Source organism: Heterodontus francisci, chromosome 4, assembly GCF_036365525.1.
Source record: "Heterodontus francisci isolate sHetFra1 chromosome 4, sHetFra1.hap1, whole genome shotgun sequence".
NCBI classification, from domain to species: domain Eukaryota; kingdom Metazoa; phylum Chordata; class Chondrichthyes; order Heterodontiformes; family Heterodontidae; genus Heterodontus; species Heterodontus francisci.
This window is the reverse complement of record NC_090374.1, coordinates 197,621-218,808: the sequence shown is the minus strand read 5'-3', so window position 1 is coordinate 218,808 and position 21,188 is coordinate 197,621. Positions and strand designations below refer to the sequence as shown.

The 21,188-nt window shown below is 47.1% G+C and overlaps 1 protein-coding gene across 3 annotated transcripts in view; it reads left to right on the top strand.

The window, feature by feature from the left end:
• The window catches only part of LOC137368861 (WD repeat-containing protein 70), a 189,478-nt gene that overhangs the window by 129,300 nt on the left and 38,990 nt on the right, over positions 1-21,188 (top strand). For all 3 annotated transcript variants that reach the window (XM_068029068.1, XM_068029069.1, XM_068029067.1), the window contains 4 exons: positions 3,914-4,014; positions 19,443-19,522; positions 20,601-20,717; positions 20,941-21,103. In XM_068029068.1, coding sequence (XP_067885169.1) covers positions 3,914-4,014; positions 19,443-19,522; positions 20,601-20,717; positions 20,941-21,103 — 461 coding nt within the window. The remainder of the gene's footprint in view (positions 1-3,913; positions 4,015-19,442; positions 19,523-20,600; positions 20,718-20,940; positions 21,104-21,188) is intronic.

The window sequence follows — 21,188 nt, the reverse complement described above, 5'->3', positions numbered from 1 at the left end:
CTCTGGTTCAGATGTAGACCGTCCCGCTTGTACAGGTCCCACCTTCCCCAGAAACGGTCCCAGTGGTCCAGGAATCTAAAACCCTCCTTCCTGAACCAACTCTTAAGCCACGCGTTAATCTGTGCTATTCTCCTATTTCTATACTCGCAAGCACGTGGCACTGGGAGTAATCCAGAGATTACAACCCGCGAGGTCCTGATTTTTAGTCTTCTGCCTCACTCCCTGAATTCTGAATGCAAGACCTCATTCCTCTTTCTATCTATGTCATTGTTCCCAACATGTACCATGACCTCTGCCTTATCACCCTCCCCCTTCAGGATGCCCTGCAGCCGTTCAGTGACATCCTGGACCCTGGCACCAGGGAGGTAACACGCCATCCTGGAGTCACGTTGATGTCCACAGTAGCGCCTATCTGTTCCCCTGACTATAGAATCCCCTATTACTATTGCTCTTCCTCTCTTTCCCCCTTCCTGTGCAGACAGGCTGCTTGTGGTGCCAGAAGCTTGGCTCTGTCCGCACTCCCTGGAGGAACCAGCCTCATTAGCCTCCAAAATGGAATACCGATTTGCAAGCGGGACCCCAGGGGACTCCTGAACTACCTGCCTGATTCTCTTGGACTGCCTGGTCACCCATTCCCTTCCTTCCTCAAGTCCCTTCAGCTGCAGTGTGACCACCTCTCTATACGTGCTATCCACAATGCTCTCAGACTCGCGGATGCTCCACAGTGTTTCCAGGCGCCGTTCCAGCTCTGAAACCCGAGCTGCAGCTGGACACACTTCCTGCCCATATGCTGGTCCCAGGGACTGGAAATGTTCCCGGATTCCCACATGCAGCAAGAGGAGCAAACCACGGCTTCAAGCTCTCCTCCCATGACTAAACCATTTAAATTTATAACTTTAAATCTTTAGAAGACTTAGTTGTTTTTTTTTATTATAATCGTGCTAAAACAATGACTTACAATTCAATCCACTTTGAAAAATACCCACCAAGACTTACTCACCAGTCAGCTACGCTCTTTGGAAACTCTCAGCTCCCCTCACTGAAGACAGGTAGGAAATGAAAGGAGATCCTCGCTCCCTCCTCACCGAACTCCCTCAGTCACCAAACTTCCACTTTAACACTCTAATGCAACCCAAGTCAGCACTTCAGTGCAAACAAGGTCAGCATGGTCAGATGGCCCACTTTTATACTGACTGACTCTGGCCCCTGAAAGCTGGTTTCAGCCAATTCCCTAATTAACAAGGTGCAGGTGCAAGCAGAGCCTGAGTGAACTCTGTTTAAAGCTGGTCTAAAACTCACTTTCTCCAACCCAAACAGCAACTGTTAAGTTAATCTGCTAAATAAAAGACAGACTAGACTTAAGATAAAATTAACCCTTAATTATCCTCAGTCACCAAACTTCCATTTTAACATTCTAATGCAACCCAAGCACTTTGGAATGCTGAATGTTTTTAAGGCAGAGTAGATAGATTCTTGATCAGCAAGGGGGTGGAAGGTTTTCGGGGGTAGGTGGAAATGTGGAATAATCAGTTCTACCACGAACTTATTGAATGGCGGAGCAGGCTCGAAGGGCTGAGTGGCCTACTCCTGCTCCTAGTTTGTATGTACACAGGAGAGGGTACAGAGGAGACCGAGGAGGATGTTGCCAAAACTGGAAAATTTTAGCTATGAAGAAAAATTAGATTGCCTGGGGTTGTTTCCCTTAGAACAGAGGAGGCTGAGGGGAGACCTAATTGAGAAGTATAAAATTATGAGAGTCCTAGATAGAGTAAATAAGGATAACCTATTTATCTTGGCAGAGGAGTTAAAAACCAGGGGCCTAAGTTTATAGTAATTGGTAAAAGGATTAGAGGGGAGATGAGAAAAAACATTTTTCACACTTGGTAGGGATGTGGAACTCACTGCCTGGAAGCCTGCAAGAGGCAGAAACTCTTAACCGCTTTTAATAAGTACTTCGATGTCTACTTGAAGAGCTGTGACCTGCAGGGGCTATGGACCGAGTGCAGTAAGGTGGGATTAGGCTGAATCGCTCTTTGTCGCCTGGCAGGGTCATGATGGGTCTAATGGCCTCCTTCTGTGTTGTAAATTTTCTATGATTTCTGTGACTACATCCACTGGTTTCCCCTTGTCCACCCTACTAGTTACAACCTGAAAAAATCTAACAGATTTGTCAAACACAGTTTCCCTTGCATAAATCCATTGACTGTGCCTCATCATATGATTTCTTTTTCCAAGTGCCCTGTTACCACATTCCTGATAGATTCTGGCATTTACCTGACCACTGATGTCAGGCCAACTAGCCAAGAGTTCCCTGTTATTTTTCTCTCCCTCCTTTCTTGAATAGCGGGATTTACATTTGCTACCTTCCAATCCCCAGGGATCGTTAGAGAATCGAGGGAATTTATGGAAGATCAAAACTACTCAAATCTGCATTTGGTCTCCGCAGTGTAGAAAAGACAGCATTGTGAGCAAAGAACAGTACAGCACAGGAACAGGCCATTCGGCCCTCCAAGCCTGCACCGATCATGATGCCTGTCTAAACTAAAACCTTCTACACTTCCGGGGTCCGTATCCCTCTATTCCCATCCTATTCATGTATTTGTCAAGATGCCTCTTAAATGTCGCTATGGTACCTGCTTCCACCACCTCCCCCAGCAGCAAGTTCCAGGCATTCACCACCCTCTGTGTAAAAAATCTTGCCGAGCACATCCCCTCTAAACTTTGCCCCTCGCTCCTTAAACGTATAACGAATACAGTATACTAAAGGACATACAAGTAAATCACTGTTCCATCTGGAAGGAGTGTTTGGGGCCCTGGACCTCCTGCACTTGCACAGGAACATGCCTTGTGAAGTGGAGGGGGTGTTGGGAATGATTGAGGTGTAGACCAGGGTGTCGTGGAGGTAACAAGCACTTTGGAATGCTGAATGGGGAGGGGAAACTGTGTTTGGTAGTGGCATCGCATTGGAGGTGGCGGAAATGGCAGAGGATGGTCTGTTGAATGTGGGGTGGAAGATGAGGACAAGGGGGAACCCTGTTGTGGCTCTGGGAGGGAGGGGAAGGCGTGCAGGCAGAGGCACAGGAAATGGGAAGGCAGTAGTCGAGGGTGGATTCAGCAACGGTGAAGGGGATTCCTCAGTTGAGGAAAAGGAAGACATATCAGAAGCGCTGGTGTGGCAAGTAACATTGTCACAATAGATGCGATGGAGATGGATTAAACTGGAAGCCTACTTCCACCTCAGTCTCAGCATATCTGCTGCTGAAGCCCTCATCTGCGCCTTTGTTACCTCAGGATTTATCTATTCTAGAGAACTCCTGGTCGGCCTTCCACCTTGGTACCTTCTGTGAACTACAGCTGCTGCAAAACTCTGCTGTCCATTTCATAGCTGGCACTAAGTTCCATTCACCCTTTACTCCTGTGCTCGCTGATCTATATTGGCTCCCAACGTCTCCATTTAAAATCAGCATCCTCATCTTCACTTCTCTCCATTGGCTTTGCCCCTCATTATCTCTAACCCCTGCACAAAGCTCGGCACCTCTTTAACACTAGCCTCTTGGGCATCCCCCATTCCCTTGCCACCATCATTGATAGCCATGTCTTCAGCTACTTATGCCCCAGTCCCTGGAATTCCCTTCCACCTCTGAGTCTCACCAACTACCTCGCCTCCTTTAATACCCACCTTAAAACTTAGCTCTGATCGATTTTTTTGCTCAACTCCTCCTAATATCTCTGGTCCAGGATGGATTTTTCTCTGCTTCCACCTTTGTAAAACACCTCAAGTATGTGGAAGGTGTTTTCTGGATGCACTTACATAGCCTAAAATGCACTCAGCACCATCTGATACAGTGAAAGAATTCTCCTCTGGACAGTAAAGGCTGTCTCGTGCTCAGTACATTTTCTGTTCATTTTTCAGAGTGTTATTCGGTGCCTGTGGCACCCAAAGCTGAACCAGATCATGGTGGGGACAGGAAACGGACTGGCGAAAGTCTACTATCACCCGGTCAAGAGCCAAAGGTAAAAGGTCATAGTTCAAACAGCTTTAAGTTAGATGAGGATTGGACCAGAGTGCATATGTTCTTGTCAGTGTGTACACTGGGAGCAGGCCCCCTCCAGAGTGTTATTAAAATTCATTCGTGTGATGTGGGCATCACTGGCAAGGCCAGTATTTATTGCTCATTCTTAGCTGTTCTTCGAAGATGGTAGTGGTGAGCTGCCTCCTTGAACTATTTTAGTCCATGTGGTGCGTGGGTGCACCCACAGTCCTGTTAGGGAGCGTGTTTCAGGATTTTGATCCAGCAACAGCAAAAGAGCAGTGATATAGTTCCAAGTCAAGATGGTGTGTGGCTTGGAGGGGAACTTGCAGGTGGCGGTGTTCCCATGGATCTGCTGCCCTTGTCCTTCTAGGTGGTAGAGGTCACGGGTTTGGGAAGTGCTGTCGAAGGAACCATGGTGTGTTGCTGCAGTGCACCTTGCAGATGGTACATACTGCTGCCACTGTGCTTCAGTGGTTGAGGGAGTGAATGTTGAAGGTGGTGGATTGGGTGCTGATCAAGGAGGCTGTTTTTTCTCGGATGGTGTCGAACTTCTTGAGTGTTGTTGGAGCTGCAGTCATCCAGCCTCTGACCTGTTGTTATAGCCACAGTACTTATGGTTGGTCCAGTTCAGTTTCTTGTCAATGGTAACCACCCGTTCCCCCCGCCCACCCAAAATCTTGATAGTGGGAATTCAGCAAGAGTAATGCTGCTGAATGTCAAGGGCATTTGGTTAGATTATCTCTTGCTAGACATGGTCATTGCCTGGCACGTGTGTGACGTGAATGTCACTTGCCACTTATCAGCCCAAGCCTGGATGTAGTCCAGGTCTTGCTACATGTGGGCACAGACTGCTTCAATATTTAAAGAATTACAAATGAAACTGAACACTGTAATCATCAGCGAACATCCCCACTTCTGATCTTACAATGAAAGAACAAAGAACAGTACAGCACAGGAACAGGCCATTCGGCCCTCCAAGCCTGCGCCGATCTTGATGCCTGCCTAAACTAAAACCTTCTGCACTTCCAGGGTCCGTAACCCTCTATTCCCATCCGGTTCATGTATTTGTCAAGATGCCTCTTAAACGTCTCTATGGTACCTGCTTCCACCACCTCCCCCGGCAACAAGTTCCAGGCACTTGCCACCCTCTGTGTATAGAACTTGCCTCGCACATCCCCTCTAAACTTTGCCCCTCTCACCTTAAACCTATGTCCCCTAATAACTGACTCTCCACTCTGTCCATGCCGCTTATAACTTTGTAAACCTCTATCATGTCGCCCCTCCACCTCCGTCGTTCCAGTGAAAACAATCCGAGTTTATCCAACCTCTCCTCATAGCTAATGCCCTCCAGACCAGGCAACATCCTGGCAAACCTCTTCTGTACCCTCTCCAAAGCTTCCATGTCCTTCTGGTAGTGTGGCGACCAGAATTGCACGCAATATTCTAAGTGTGGCCTAACTAAAGTTCTGTACAGCTGCAGCAGGACTTGCCTATTTTTATACTCTATGCCCCGACCGATGAAGGCAAGCATGCCGTATGCCTTCTTGACTACCTTATCCACCTGCGTTGCCACTTTCAGTGACCTGTGGACCTGTACGCCCAGATCTCTCTGCCTGTCAATACTCCTAAGGGTTCTGCCATTTACCGTATACCTCCCACCTGCATTAGACCTTCCAAAATACAATACCTCACATTTGTCCGGATTAAACTCCATCTGCCATTTCTCCGCCCAAGTCTCCAACCGATCTATATCCTGCTGTATCCTCTGACAATCCTCATCATTATCCGCAACTCCACCAATTTTTGTGTCGTCCGCAAACTTACTAATCAGACCAGCTACATTTTCCTCCAAATCATTTATATTTGCTACAAACAGCAAAGGTCCCAGCACTGATCCCTGCGGAACACCACTAGTCACATCCCTCCATTCAGAAAGGAGGGTCATTGATTAAGCAGCTGAAGATGGTTGGGCCGAGGACTCTACCCTCAAAGTCTCATTGGATCATAGAATGACACAGCACAAAATCAGCCCCTTTGGCCTATCTTGCCAATGGTAGAACTGTCCAATTAATCCCACTCCCCTCCTTTTTTCCCCATAGCCCAACACATTCCTTTCCTTGAAGTATTTATCCATTTCTCTTTTTGAATGTTGCAATTGAATTTGCTTTTTTAATAGCCATGACACTTTTAAAAATGTGTGTATATACACCCCAGGTCTATCTGATCCTGTACCCCTTTTAAAGTTGCACCATTTAGTTTATATTGCCTCTCATTCTTCCGACCAAAATATATCATTTCACGCTTCTGTTAAATTTAATTTGCCATGTGTTTTTCCATTTCCCCAATCTGTCTATGTCCTCCTGGTCTGTTACCATCTTCCCCATTGTTAACTACAAATGAGTTTTGTCTCATCAGCAAACTATGATATCATGCCCTGTATACCCAAGTCCAGGTCATTAATATATGTATATCGAGAAGAGCAGTGGGCCGAATACCGACCCCTGGATACTTCCTTCCAGTCTGAAAATCAACCGTTGACCATTACTGTCTGCCTCATGTCCATTACCCAATTTTGTATCCATGCTACCACTTTAATACCATGGGCTTCAATTTTCCTAACTAGTCTATAATGTGGTACTTGACACACACACTTTGGCATTCCATATGTCCATCATCCGTACTACCCTCATCAGCCCTCTCCATTACTTCATCAAAGAATTCAGTCAAGTCCTCCCCTCTCAAACATATATACCGCTTTGGATAATGTTGGGGGGGATGACCTCCCAGGGGAAAGCAGCAACAACCAAGTTCGTGGCACCACGGACGGCTCTGCTGCACAGCAGGGGAGGAAAAGGAGTGGAAGAGCTGTAGTGATAGGGGATTATATCATAAAGGGTGCAGATTGGCGTTTCTGTGGCCTCAAATGAGACTCCAGGATGGTATGTTGCCTCCCTGGTGCTCGGGTCAAGGATGTCTGAGCGGCTGCAGGACATTCTGAAAGGGGAGGGTGAGCAGCCAGCGGTCGTGGTCCATATTAGTACTAATGACATAGGCAGGAAGAGAGATGAGGGGGAGTTAGGCAGAAGGTTAAAAAGCAGGACCTCTAGGGTTGTAATCTCAGGATTACTTCCTGTGCCACATGCTAGTGAGGGTAGGAATAGGAGGATAAGACAAATGAATACGTGGCTGAAGAGCTGTTGTAGGAGGGAGGGCTTCAGCTACTTGGATCATTGGGATCTCTTCTGGTGCAGAGGTGACCTGTACAAGAAGGATGGGTTCCATCTAAACTGGAAGGGGACCAATATCCTTGTGGGGAGGTTTGCTAGTACTACTCGGCAGGGTTTAAACTAGTCTTGCAGTGGGGTGGGATCCACAGTAATAGTCTCGCCGATGAGATAGTTGAGGCAAATGTAGAGGTTAAAGCAAGCAAGTCCAGTAGACAGGACGGACAGGGGCAGGACAGGGAGCGTGGAAGGTCTGATATGATAAACTGCATTTACTTTAATGCAAGAAGCCTTACAGGTAAGGCAGATGAACTCAGAGCATGGATCGGTACATGGGATTGTGTTATTATAGCTATTACGGAAACATGGTTGAGGGATGGGCAGGGCTGGCAGCTCAATGTTCCGGGGTACCGATGCTTCCGGCGTGACAGAGGTGGAGGTAAGAGAGGAGGGGGAGTTGCACTATTGATTAGGGAGGACATCACGGCAGTACTTAGAGAGGATATCCCGGGGGGAATGTCTAGCGAGGCCATATGGGTAGAACTTAGAAATAGGAAAGGGGTGATCACTTCGATGGGATTATACAATCGGCCACCCAATAGTCAGAGGCAATTGGAAGGAGCATATGTGTAGGGAAATCACAGAGAGTTGTAGGAATTAAAGGGTTGTAATAGTAGGTGATTTTAACTTCCCTAATATTGACTGGGACTGCCTCAGTGCTAAGGGATCAGATGGGGAAGAATTTAAGGGTGCCCAGGATAGTTTTCTGAAGCAGTATGTGGATGGCCCTACTGGAGAAGGGGCTACACTTGACCTCTTAGGAAATGAGGATGGGCAGGTGGTTGATGTGTCAGTGGGGGAGCACTTTGGGACCAGTGACCATAACTCTATTAGCTTCATGATAGTTATGGAAAAGGATAGGACAGTTCCTCAGGCTGAAGTCCTAAATTGGGGGAAAGGCTAATTTCGATAGCATCAGATAGGAACTCTCAAAAGTTGAATGGGAGAGGCTGTTTACAGGTAAAGGGACGTCTGGCAAGTGGGAGGCTTTTAAAAGTGAGATAGGAAGAGTTCAGGGCTGGCATGTTCCTGTTAGATGGAAAGGCGAGGCTGGCAAGTTTAGGGAACCTTGGTTGACGAGGGATATTGAGGGTCTGGTCAGGACAAAGAAGGAGGCATCTGTCAGGTATAGGCAACTGGGATCAAGCGAGTCCCTCGAGGAGTATAGGGGATGTAGGAGTACACTTAAGAAGGAAATTAGGAGAGGGAAAAGGGGCCATGAGATTTCCCTGGCAGTTAAGATAAATGAGAATCCTAAAAGATTCTATAAGTATATTAAGAGTAAAAAGGTAGAATCAGAATTAGAACATTACAGCGCAGTACAGGCCCTTCGGCCCTCGATGTTGCGCCGACCTGTGAAACCATCTGACCTACACCATTCCATTTTCATCCATATGTCTATCCAATGACCACTTAAATGCCCTTAAAGTTGGCGAGTCTACTACTGCTGCAGGCAGGGCGTTCCATGCCCCTACTACTCTGAGTAAAGAAACTACCTCTGACATCTGTCCTATATCGATCACCCCTCAACTTAAAGCTATGTCCCCTCGTGTTTGCCATCACCATCCGAGGAAAAAGACTCTCACTATCCACCCTATCTAACCCTCTGATTATCTGATATATCTCTATTAAGTCACCTTTCCTCCTCCTTCTCTCCAACGAAAACAACCTCAAGTCCCTCAGCCTTTCCTCGTAAGACCTTCCCTCCATACCAGGCAACATCCTAGTAAATCTCCTCTGCACCCTTTCCAAAGCTTCCACATCTTTCCTATAATGCGGTGACCAGAACTGCACGCAATACTCCAGGTGCGGTCTCACCAGAGTTTTGTATAGCTGCAGCATGACCTCGTGGCTCCGAAACTCGATCCCCCTACTAATAAAAGCTAACACACCATATGCCTTCTTAACAGCCCTATTAACCTGGGTAGCAACTTTCAGGGATTTATGTACCTGGACACCAAGATCTCTCTGCTCATCTACACTACCAAGAATCTTCCCATTAGCCCAGTACTCTGCATTCCTGTTACTCCTTTCAAAGTGAATCACCTCACACTTTTCCGCATTAAACTCCATTTGCCATCTCTCAGCCCAGCTCTGCAGCCTATCTATGTCCCTCTGTAACCTACAACATCCTTCGGCACTATCCACAACTCCACCGACCTTCGTGTCATCCGCAAATTTACTAACCCACCCTTCTACACCCTCATCCAGGTCATTTATAAAAATGACAAACAGCAGTGGCCCCAAAACAGATCCTTGCGGTACACCACTAGTAACTAAACTCCAGGATGGACATTTGCCATCAACCACCACCCTCTGTCTTCTTTCAGCTAGCCAATTACTGATCCAAAGCTCTAAATCACCTTCAACCCCATACTTCCGTATTTTCTGCAATAGCCTACCGTGGGGAACCTTATCAAACGCCTTACTGAAATCCATATACACCACATCCACTGCTTTACCCTCATCCACCTGTTTGGTCACCTTCTCGAAAAACTCAATAAGGTTTGTGAGGCACGACCTACCCTTCACAAAACCGTGCTGACTATCGCTAATGAACTTATTCTTTTCAAGATGATTATAAATCCTGTCTCTTATAACCTTTTCCAACATTTTACCCACAACTGAAGTAAGGCTCACAGGTCTATAGTTACCAGGGCTGTCTCTACTCCCCTTCTTGAACAAGGGGACAACATTTGCTATCCTCCAGTCTTCCGGCACTATTCCTGTCGACAATGACGACATAAAGATCAAGGACAAAGGCTCTGCAATCTCCTCCCTGGCTTCCCAGAGAATCCTAGGATAAATCCCATCTGACCCAGGGGACTTATCTATTTTCACACTTTCCAAAATTGCCAACACCTCCTCCTTGTGAACCTCAATCCCATCTAGCCTAGTAGTCTGAATCTCAGTATTCTCCTCGACAACATTTTCTTTCTCTACTGTAAATACTGACGAAAACTATTCATTTAACGCTTCCCCTACCTCCTCTGATTCCACACACAACTTCCCACTACTATCCTTGATTGGCCCTAATCTAACTCTAGTCATTCTTTTATTCCTGATATACCTATAGAAAGCCTTAGGGTTTTCCCTGATCCTATCCGCCAATGACTTCTCGTGTCCTCTCCTTGCTCTTCTTAGCTCTCCCTTTAGATCCTTCCTGGCTAGCTTGTAACTCTCAAGCGCCCTAACTGAGCCTTCACGTCTTATCCTAACATAAGCCTCCTTCTTCCTCTTGACAACCGCTTCAACTTCTTTAGTAAACCACGGCTCCCTCGCTCGACAACTTCCTCCCTGCCTCACAGGTACATACTTATCAAGGACATGCAGTAGCTGCTCCTTGAATAAGCTCCACATCTCGATTGTTCCCATCCCCTGCAGTTTCCTTCCCCATCCTACGCATCCTAAATCTTGCCTAATCGCATCATAATTTCCTTTCCCCCAGCTATAATTCTTGCCCTGCGGTATATACCTGTCCCTGCCCATCGCTAAGGTAAACCTAACCGAATTGTGATCACTATCACCAAAGTGCTCACCTACATCTAAATCTAACACCTGGCCGGGTTCATTACCCAGTACCAAATCCAATGTGGCATCGCCCCTGGTTGGCCTGTCTACATACTGTGTCAGAAAACCCTCCTGCACACACTGGACAAAAACTGACCCATCTAAAATACTCGAACTATAGTATTTCCAGTCAATATTTGGAAAGTTAAAGTCCCCCATAACAACTACCCTGTTACTCTCGCCCCTGTCGAGAATCATCTTCGCTATCCTTTCCTCTACATCTCTGGAACTATTCGGAGGTCTATAAAAGACTCCCAACAGGGTGACCTCACCTCTCCTGTTTCTAACCTCGGCCCATACTACCTCAGTAGACGAGTCCTCAAACGTCCTTTCTGTCGCTGTAATACTCTCCTTGATTAACAATGCCACACCCCCCCCCTCTTTTACCATCTTCTCTGTTCTTACTGAAACATCTAAATCCTGGAAACTGCAACATCCATTCCTGCCCCTGCTCTACCCATGTCTCCGAAATGGCCACTACATCGAGATCCCAGGTACCAACCCATGCTGCAAGCTCACCCAACTTATTCCGGATGCTCCTGGCGTTGAAGTAGACACACTTTAAACCAGGTTCTTGCTTGCCAGTGCCCTCTTGCGTCCTTGTAACCTTATCCCTGACCTCACTACTCTCAACATCCTGTACACTGGAACTACAATTTAGGTTCCCATCCCCCTGCTGAATTAGTTTAAACCCCCCCGAAGAGCACTAGCAAATCTCCCCCCCAGGATATTGGTACCCCTCTGGTTCAGGTGAAGACCATTCTGTTTGTAGAGGTCCCACCTACCCCAGAAGTTAGGGAGAGAGTCGGTCCCCTTAAGGATCAGTGTGGAGCAATGGGAAATGGGCGAGGTCTTAAATGAATACTTCTCGTCCCTATTTACCGTGGAGAAAGTCATGGAAGCTAGTGAGTTCAAGGGAGGGACCCCTGATATCCTGGAGCATAACAACATGACAGAGGAGGAGGTGTTGGAGGTTTTGAAGTTCATTAAGGTGGATAAATCCCCTGGGCTTGACCAGGTGTAACCCAGGATGCTATGGGAAGCAAGGGAGGAGATTGCTGGGGCACTGGCAGAGATTTTTGTATCATCGTTAGCCACGGGTGAGGTACCAGAAGACTGGAGGATAGCTAATGTTGTGCCTTTATTTAAGAAGGGCAGCAGAGATAAGCCAGGGAACTGCAGGCCAGTGAGCCTTACATCAGTGGTGGGAAAGTTATTGGAAGGGATTCTGAGAGACAGGATTTATATGCATCTGGAAAGGCATAGTCTGATTAGGGATAGTCAGCAAGGCTTTGTGCGTGGGAAATCATGTCTCAAGAATTTGTTTGAGTTTTTCAAGGAGGTGATCAGAAGGATTGACGCGGGCAGGGCGATGGATGTTGTCTACATGGACTTTTGCAAGGCCTTTGACAAGGTCCCGCATGGTGGGCTGGTCCAGAAGGTTCGAACACATGGGATCCAGGGTGAGCTAGCAAATTGGATACAAAATTGGCTTGGTGATAGGAGGCAGAGGGTGGTAGTGGAGGGTTGTTTTTCAGATTGGAAGCCGGTGACCAGTGGTGTGCCACAGGGATCGGTGCTGGGCCCTCTGTTGTTTGTCAAAAATATTAATGACTTGGATGTGAATGTCGGGGGCATGATTAGTAATTTTGCAGATGACACCAAAATTGGTGGTATAGTGGACAGTGAAGAAGGTTGTCTAAGGTTGCAACAGGATATAGATCAACTGGGAAAGTGGGCAAGGGATTGGCAAATGGAATTAAACGCAGACAATTGCGAAGTGATGCATTTTGGGAAGTTAAACCAGGGCAGGACATATACAGTGAATGGCAGGGCCCTGGGGAGTGTTGTTGAGCAGCATATCTGGACTTCCAGAAGGCATTTGATAAGGTGCCACTCAAAAGGTTAATGCACAAGGTGTGATCACATGGGGTTAGGGGCAATTTATCTAGACTCTCTATTAACTTGGATAGAGGATTGGCCATCCAACAGAAAACAGAGAGTCAGGATAAATGGGTCATTTTCTGGTTGGCAAGATGTACCCAGTGGGGTGCCACAGGGTTCGGTCCTCGGGCCCCAACTAGTGACTGCCCTTGACATGAGGCAGCATTAGACCGAGTATGGCATCAAGGAACCCTCGCAAAACTGGAGTCAATGGGAATCGGGGAAAATTCTCTGCTGGTTAGAGTCATACCGAGCGCAAAGGAAGATGGCTGTGGTTGTTGGAGGTCAATCATCTGAGCTCCAGGACATGACTGCAGGAGTTCCTCAGGGTAGTGTCCCAGGCCCAAACATCTTCAGCTGCTTCATCAATGACCTTCCTTCAATCATCAGGTCAGAAGTGGGGATGTTCGCTGATGATTGCACAAGGTTCAGCACCATTCGTGACTCCTCAAATACTGAAGCAGTCCGTGTAGAAATGCAGCAAGACCTGGACAATATCCAGGCTTGGGCTGACAAGTGGCAAGTAACATTCGCACCACACAAGTGCCAGGCAATTACCATCTCCAACAAGAGAGAATCTAACCATCTCCCCTTGACATTCAATGGCATTACCATTGCTGAATCCCCCACTATCAACATCTTAGGGGCTACCATTGACTAGAAACTGAACTGGAGGAGCCATATAAATACCATGGCTACAAGAGCAGTTCAGAGGCTAGGAATCCTGTGGCGAGTAACTCAACACCTGACTCCCCAAAGCCTGTCCACCACAAGGCACAAGTCAGGAGTGTGATGGAATACTCTCCACTTGCCTGGATGGGTGCAGCTCCAACAACACTCAAGAAGCTCAACACCATCCAGGACAAAGCAGCCCGCTTGATTGGCATAGCATCCACAAACATTCACTCCCTCCACCACTGACGCACAGTGGCAGCAGTGTGTACCATCTACAAGATGCACTGCAGCAACGCACTAAGGCTCCTTAGACAGCACCTTCCAAACTCGCGACCTCTACCACCTCGAAGGACAAGAGCAGCAGATGCATGGGAACATCACCACCTGCAAGTTCCCATCCAAGTCACACACCATCCTGACTTGGAACTGTATTGCCGTTCCTTCACTGTCACTGAGTCAAAATCCTCGAACTCCCTTCCTAAAAGCACTGTGGGTGTACCTACCCCAAATGGACTGCAGCGGTTCAAGAAGGCAGCTCACCACCACCTTCTCAAGGACAATTAGGGATGGGCAATAAATGCTGGCATAGCCAGCAATGCCCACATCCCATGCATGAATTTAAAAAAATTACAGTCTATATTAATGACTTGGATGCAGGGACAGAAGGTCCGATATCTAAATTTGCAAATGACACTAAAATTGGTGGGATAATAAGTTGCAATAAATAAATAAGAAATTTACAAATGGATATGGATAGGTTAGGTGACTGGACCAAAATTCAGCAGATGGAGTTTAACGTGGGTAAGTGAGAGGTTAATCCATTTTGGTCAGAAGAATAGAAAGACAAATTCTTATCGAAATGGAGAGATACTTCGGAGTGCTTCGGTACAGAGGAATCTGGGTGCCATGGTTGGTGCATGAATCGCAGAAAACTAGTCAGCAGGTGCAGCAGGTAATAAGGAAGGCAAATGGAATTTTGCCATTTATGGCTAAAGGAATAGAGTATAAAAGTAGGGAAGTGTTGCAACTGCACAAGGCATTAGTGAGACTGCACCTGGAGTATTGCATATCGTTTTGGTCCCCTTACTTGAGGAGTGACATAGTTGCACTGGAAGCAGTTCAGAGGAGATTCACCAGAATGATTCCAGAGGTGAGGGATTTGTCTTCTGAAAAGAGATTGAGCAGTTTTGGCCTTTACTCTCTGGAGTTTAGAAGAATGAAAGGAGATCTAATTGAGGTATATGATGATTAAGGGGATTGGCAAAGTAGATGTAGAGAGGATGTTTCCTGTTCACAGAATCCTACAGTGAAGAGGCCCTTCGGCCCATCGAGTCTGCACCGATGCATTAAAACATCTGACCTGTCTACCTAATCCCATTTGCCAACACTTGGCCCATAGCCTTGAATGTTATGACGTGCCAAGTGCTCATCCAGGTTCTTTTTAAAGGATGTGAGGCAACCCGCCTCTACCACCCTCCCAGGCAGGACATTCCAGTCACCACCCTCTGGGTAAAAAAGTTATTCCTCAAATCCCCCTTAAACCTCCTGCCCCTCACCTTAAACTTGTGACCCCTCGTAAGTGACCCTTGAACTAAGGGGAACAGCTGCTCCCTATCCACCCTGTCCATGCCCCTCAATCTTGTACACCTCGATCAGGTCACCCCTCAGTCTTCTCTGCTCCAGTGAAAACAACCCAAGCCTATCCAACCTCTCTTCATAGCTTAAATGTTCCATCCCAGGCAACATCCTGGTGAATCGCCTCTGCACCCCCTCCAATGCAATCACATCCTTCCTAGAATGTGGTGACCAGAATTGCACACAGTACTCCAGCTGTGGCCTTACCAAAGTTCTGTACAACTCCAACATGACCTCCCTGCTTTTGTAATCTCTGCCTCGATTGATAAAGGCAAGTGTCCCATATGCCTTTTTCACCACCCTATTAACCTGCCCTTCTGCCTTCAGAGATCTATGGACAAACACGTCAAGGTCCCTTTGTTCCTGGGAACTTCCCAGTGTCAGGCCATTCATTGAATACTTCCGTGTCACATTACTCCTTCCAAAGTGTGTCACTTCACACTTTTCAGTGTTAAATTCCATCTGCCACTTTTCTGCCCATTTGACCATCCCGTCTATATCTTCCTGTAACCTAAGACACTCCACCTCACTGTTAACCACTCGGCCAATCTTTGTGTCATCCGTGAACTTACTGATCCTACCCCCCACATAGTCATCTATGTCGTTTATATAAATGACAAACAATAGGGGACCCAGCACAGGTCCCTGTGGTAGGCCACTGGACACTGGCTTCTAGTCACTAAAACAGCTGTCTGTCATCACTCTCTGTCTCCTACAGACAAGCCAATTTTGAATCCACCTTATTAAGTTACCTTGTATCCCATGTGCATTTGCTTTCTTGATAAGTCTCCCTTGTGGGACCTTGTCAAAGGCTTTGCTGAAATCAATGTAAACTACATCAACTGCACTACCCTCATCTACACACCTGGTCACATGCTCAAAAAATTCAATCAAATTTATTAGGCATGACCTCCCTCTGACAAAGCCATGCTGACTATTCCTAATCAAATTTTGCCTCTCCAAGTGGAGATCGATTCTCTCCTTCAGAATTTTCTCCAAGAGTTTCCCTACCACTGACGTGAGACTCACTGGTCTGTAGTTCCCTGGCTTATCTCTACAACCTTTCTTAAATAGTGGTACCACATTAGACGTTCTCCAGTCCTCTGGCACCTCCCCCGTGGCCAGAGAGGAATTAAAAATTAGGGTCAGAGCCCCTGCAATCTCCACCCTCGCCTCCCACAGCATCCTGGGACACAAATCGTCCGGACCTGGAGATATCTCCACTTTTAAGCCTTCCAAAACCTCCAATACCTTGTCACTCCCTATGACAATTTGCTCAAGAACCTCACAGTCTCTCTCTATAAGTTCCATATCTACATGCTCTTTGTCTCGGGTAAAGCCAGATGTGAAGTATTTGTTCAACACCCTACCAATGTCCTCTGGCTCCACCCACAAATTTCCCCCTTGGTCCCTAATGGGTCCTACTCTTTCCCTGGTTATCCTCTTCCCATTGATATACTTACAGAATATCTTGGGATTTTCCCTACCTTGACCAGCCAAAGCTTTCTCATATCCCCTCTTTGCCTTTCTAATTGCTTTCTTAAGCTCCATCCTACACTTTCTGTACTCCACTAATGCTTCCATTGATTTGCTCTCCTTGTATTTGCTAAAAGCCTCTCTTTTCCTACTCATGGTACCCTGAATGTTTCTGGTCATCCATGGTTCTCTGGGCTGGTTGCTCCTACCTATTACCCTGGAGGAAACATGTTGGGCCTGTACCCTCCCCATTTCCTTTTTGAATGCCCCCGCACTGCTCTTCTGTAGGTTTCCCGACAAGTTACTCTTTCCAGTCTACCTTGTCCAGATTCTGCCTTATTTTACTAAAATTCGCTCTCCCCAATTCAAAACCTTTTTTTGCAACTTGTCTATTTCTTTCTCCATAACAAGCGTAAATTGTACCATGTTGTGGTCGTTATCACCAAAATACACCCCCACCAATACATCAATCACCTGTCCGGCTTCATTCCCCAGTATTAGGTCCAGCACTGCACCCTCCCTTGTTGGATCCTCTACATATTGAGCTAAAAAGTTCTCCTGTATACATTTTAAGAACTCCACTCCATCTGAGCCCTTAACACGATGACTATCCCAATTAATATTGGGAAAGTTGAAATCACCTAATATAATTACCCTATTATTTTTACACACCTCTGCAAATTGCGCACATATTTGCTCCTCAATTTCCCGCTGACTATCTGGGGGTCTCTAATAAACACATAGCAATGTGGCTGTCCCTTTTTTATTCCTAAACTCTACCCATAAAGCTTCATTTGATGCCCCCTCCAAGAAATCATCTCTCCTTCCTGCAGTAACTGACTCCTTAACTAATATTGCAATGCCCCCTCCTCTTTTACCCCCTCCTCTGTCTCGCCTGAAGATTCTATATCCCGGGATATTGAGCCAATCCTGCCCCTCCCTCAACCATGTCTCCGTGAGGGCTACTATATCACAATTCCACGTGTCAATCATTGCCCTTAACTCATCCGTTTTACCTGCAAAACTCCTGGCATTAAAGTAGAGGCCTTCCATCCTGGTCTTACTCCCTTGAAACTTACTTTCGCTGTATTCCCTCTGACTTGTTTGCTTTCCAGTGTTTAGCTGTGTCCCTATTCTGCTCGGAATCTGCGTTCCCCCCCCCCTGCCAAATTAGTTTAAACTCCTCCCAACAGCACTAGCAAACCCGCCAGCAAGGATGTTAGTCCCCCTCTGGTTCAGATGTAGACTGTCCTGCTTGTACAGGTACCACCTTCCCCAGAAACGGTCCCAGTGGTCCAGGAATCTAAAACCCTCCCTCCTGCACCAACTCTGAAGCCACTCGTTCATCTGTGCTATTCTCCTATTTCTATACTCGTTAGCACGTGGCACTGGGAGTAATCCAGAGATTACAACCCAAGAGGTCCTGATTTTTCGTCTACTGCCTCACTCCCTGAATTCTTAATGCAAGACCTCATCCCTCTTTCTACCAATGTCATTGGTACCAACATGTACCATGACCTCTGCCTTATCACCCTCCCCCTTCAGGATTCCCTGCAGCCGTTCAGTGACATTCTGGACCCTGGCACCAGGGAGGCAACACACCATCCTGGAGTAACGTTGACGGCTACAGTAGCGCCTATCTGTTCCCCTGACTATAGAATCCCCTATTACTATTGCTCTTCCTCTCTTTCCCCCTTCCTGTGCAGACAGGCTGCTTGCGGTGCCAGAAGCTTGGCTCTGTCCGCACTCCCTGGAGGAACCAGCCTCATCAGTCTCCAAGATGGAATACCGATTTGCAAGCGGGACTCCTGAACTACCTGCCTGATTCTCTTGGACTGCCTGGTGGTCACCCATTCCCTTCCTTTCTGAAGTCCCTGCAGCTGCGGTGTGACCACCTCTCTATACGTGCTATCCACAATGCTCTCAGACTCGCGGATGCTCCACAGTATTTCCAGGCGCCGTTCCAGCTCTGAAACCCGTGCTTCCAGGAGCTGCAGCTGGACACTTCCTGCACACATGCTGGTCCTGGTGACTGGAAATGTTCCCGGATTCCCGCATGCAGCAAGAGGAGCAAACCACGGCTTCAAGCTCTCCTGCCATGACTAAACCCTTTAAATTTAAAACTTTCGAAGATTATAATTAAAAAAAACAACTAAGTAGTGCTAAAACAATGACTTTGAATTCAATCCACTTTGAAAAATACCCACCAGGACTTACTCACCAGTCAGCTGTGCTCTTTGGAAACTGTGGGCTCCCCTCACTCTGAGGACAGGTAGGAAATGAAAGGAGCTCCTCACGCCCTCCTCACCAAACTTCCACTTCAACGCTCTAATGCAACCCAAGTCAGCACTCCAGTGGGGCAATCTAGAACAAGAGGTCATAGTTTTAAGATAAGGGATAGCAGATTTAAAACAGACGAGGAGAAATTACTTCTCTCAAAGGGTTGTGAGTCTGTGGAATTCACTACCCCAGAGTGCGGTGGATTCCGGCACATTGAGTAAATTTGAGGAAATAGATTTTTTAATTAGTAAAGGGTTGAAGGGTTATGGTGTTGAGGCCTGGATGAGATCAGCCATGATCTATTGAATGGCCGAGTAGGCTCGAGAGGCTGAATTGGCTACTAATGCTCCTAGTTCTTATGTTTCTGCCTTAAGCTTAGTCCGATCCAGGTGACAAACCGTAAGACTGTCCCGATTCAACCGTCACTGTCCCCTCGATTAAACATTTACTTAGCTTACTAAAAATCCCTTTTTTAAAAAAATTATTTTTTCACAAAACACACTCTCTTTCATAACAATTCACTGACCAGAACTTTGTTTTCCAGAGGGGCTAAACTCTGTGTCGTGAAAACAAAGCGAAAAGCAAAGCAGAGTCAAACTGTCACGCAGGATTACGTCATCACACGTAAGTACACAGCCTCTGAGCAATCAGCATTCTCACAACACAGCTGCACTGCCAGTCTCCGGCCATTGCGGGCATACGCCACGCCCCCGCCCCAAAACCCCGTGGGCTCACTGCAGCACCCCTCACAGGGAGATTTGGCAAATGATGCTTTAATGTAACAGCACTGTGGGTGTACTTACTGCACATGGACTGCAGCAGTTCAAGGAGGCAGCTCACCACCACCTTCGAGGGCAATTAGGGATGGGCAATAAATGCTGGCCTGGCCAGCGATGTCCGCATCCCATGAACGAATAAAAAAAACCTTTGTCCATAACCCTGCCTGATATTTCCCGCACCTCTCAGTTACACTCTGATGTGTCCTATACCCCTCACTGGAACGCACTGAATAACCCTGCATCCCTCAATGTAACACTCCGACATATCCCGCATCCCTCAATGTAACACTCCGACATATCCCGCACCCCTCACTGTAACACTGATATATCCCGCACCCCTCACTGTAACACTGATATATCCCGCACCCCTCACTGTAACACTGATATATCCCGCACCCCTCACTGTAACACTGATATATCCCGCACCCCTCACTGTAACACTGATATATCCCGCACCCCTCACTGCAACACTGATATATCCCGCACCCCTCACTGCAACACTGATATATCCCGCACCCCTCACTGCAACACTGATATATCCCGCACCCCTCACTGTAACACTCTGATGTATTGTACACCCCTCACTGCAACACTGATATATCCCGCACCCCTCACTGTAACACTCTGATATACCCCACAGTTCTCACTGTAACACTCTGATATACCCCACAGTTCTCACTGTAACACTCTGATGTATTGTACACCCCTCACTGTAACACTCTGAAATACAACACTTGCATCACTGCAACATTCTGATATACCCCACACCCTTCACTGTAATTGCTGATATATCCTACACTCACTGAATATACCCATACACCTCACTGTAACACTCTGATATACCACAGTACATTCTGGTTTGGGGATACATTTGGTGTGAGCAGTACAGTCATAGTTTATTTAACTGTTTTCTGTGTTTCTAGCGCATGCTCTGCCCATGTTCCGGGAACCCAGGCAGAAGAGTACCAGGAAACAATTGGAGAAAGATCGGCTCGATCCTGTGAAATCCCACAAACCGGAACCTCCCGTATCTGGACCAGGTACTGTCCCCTTTACATTACTCCATCGGTCATGGCAACAAGTTCTGGGGTGCCGCAGCGTCTGGGAGCCACTGGGCAAGGTGCAGTCTGAGTGTTCCTTCGGAGGATGGGGGCATTTATCAGGCTTTATGGAGGTTCAGGGGTTTGGGGGTGGGGCCTCAGGATGGGTGAGTGTTCACGGATCTGATGTGGCTCAAGCCTGCTGACCTTGCCTCTGTTACAGGACGTGGTGGGCGTGTTGGGACTCATGGTGGGACATTATCATCGTTTATTGTGAAGAACATTGCTCTGGATAAAACAGATGACAGCAACCCACGTGAAGCCATCTTACGTCACGCAAAAGAAGCTGAACAGAACCCCTACTGGGTGGCTCCGGCCTATGTGAAGTGAGTTTGATCAGTGCAAGATCGGGGACTTCAGTGGGTGGGGTGGAAGGGCAGCTGGGGCAATAGGCCTGTCTTATTCCTTTCT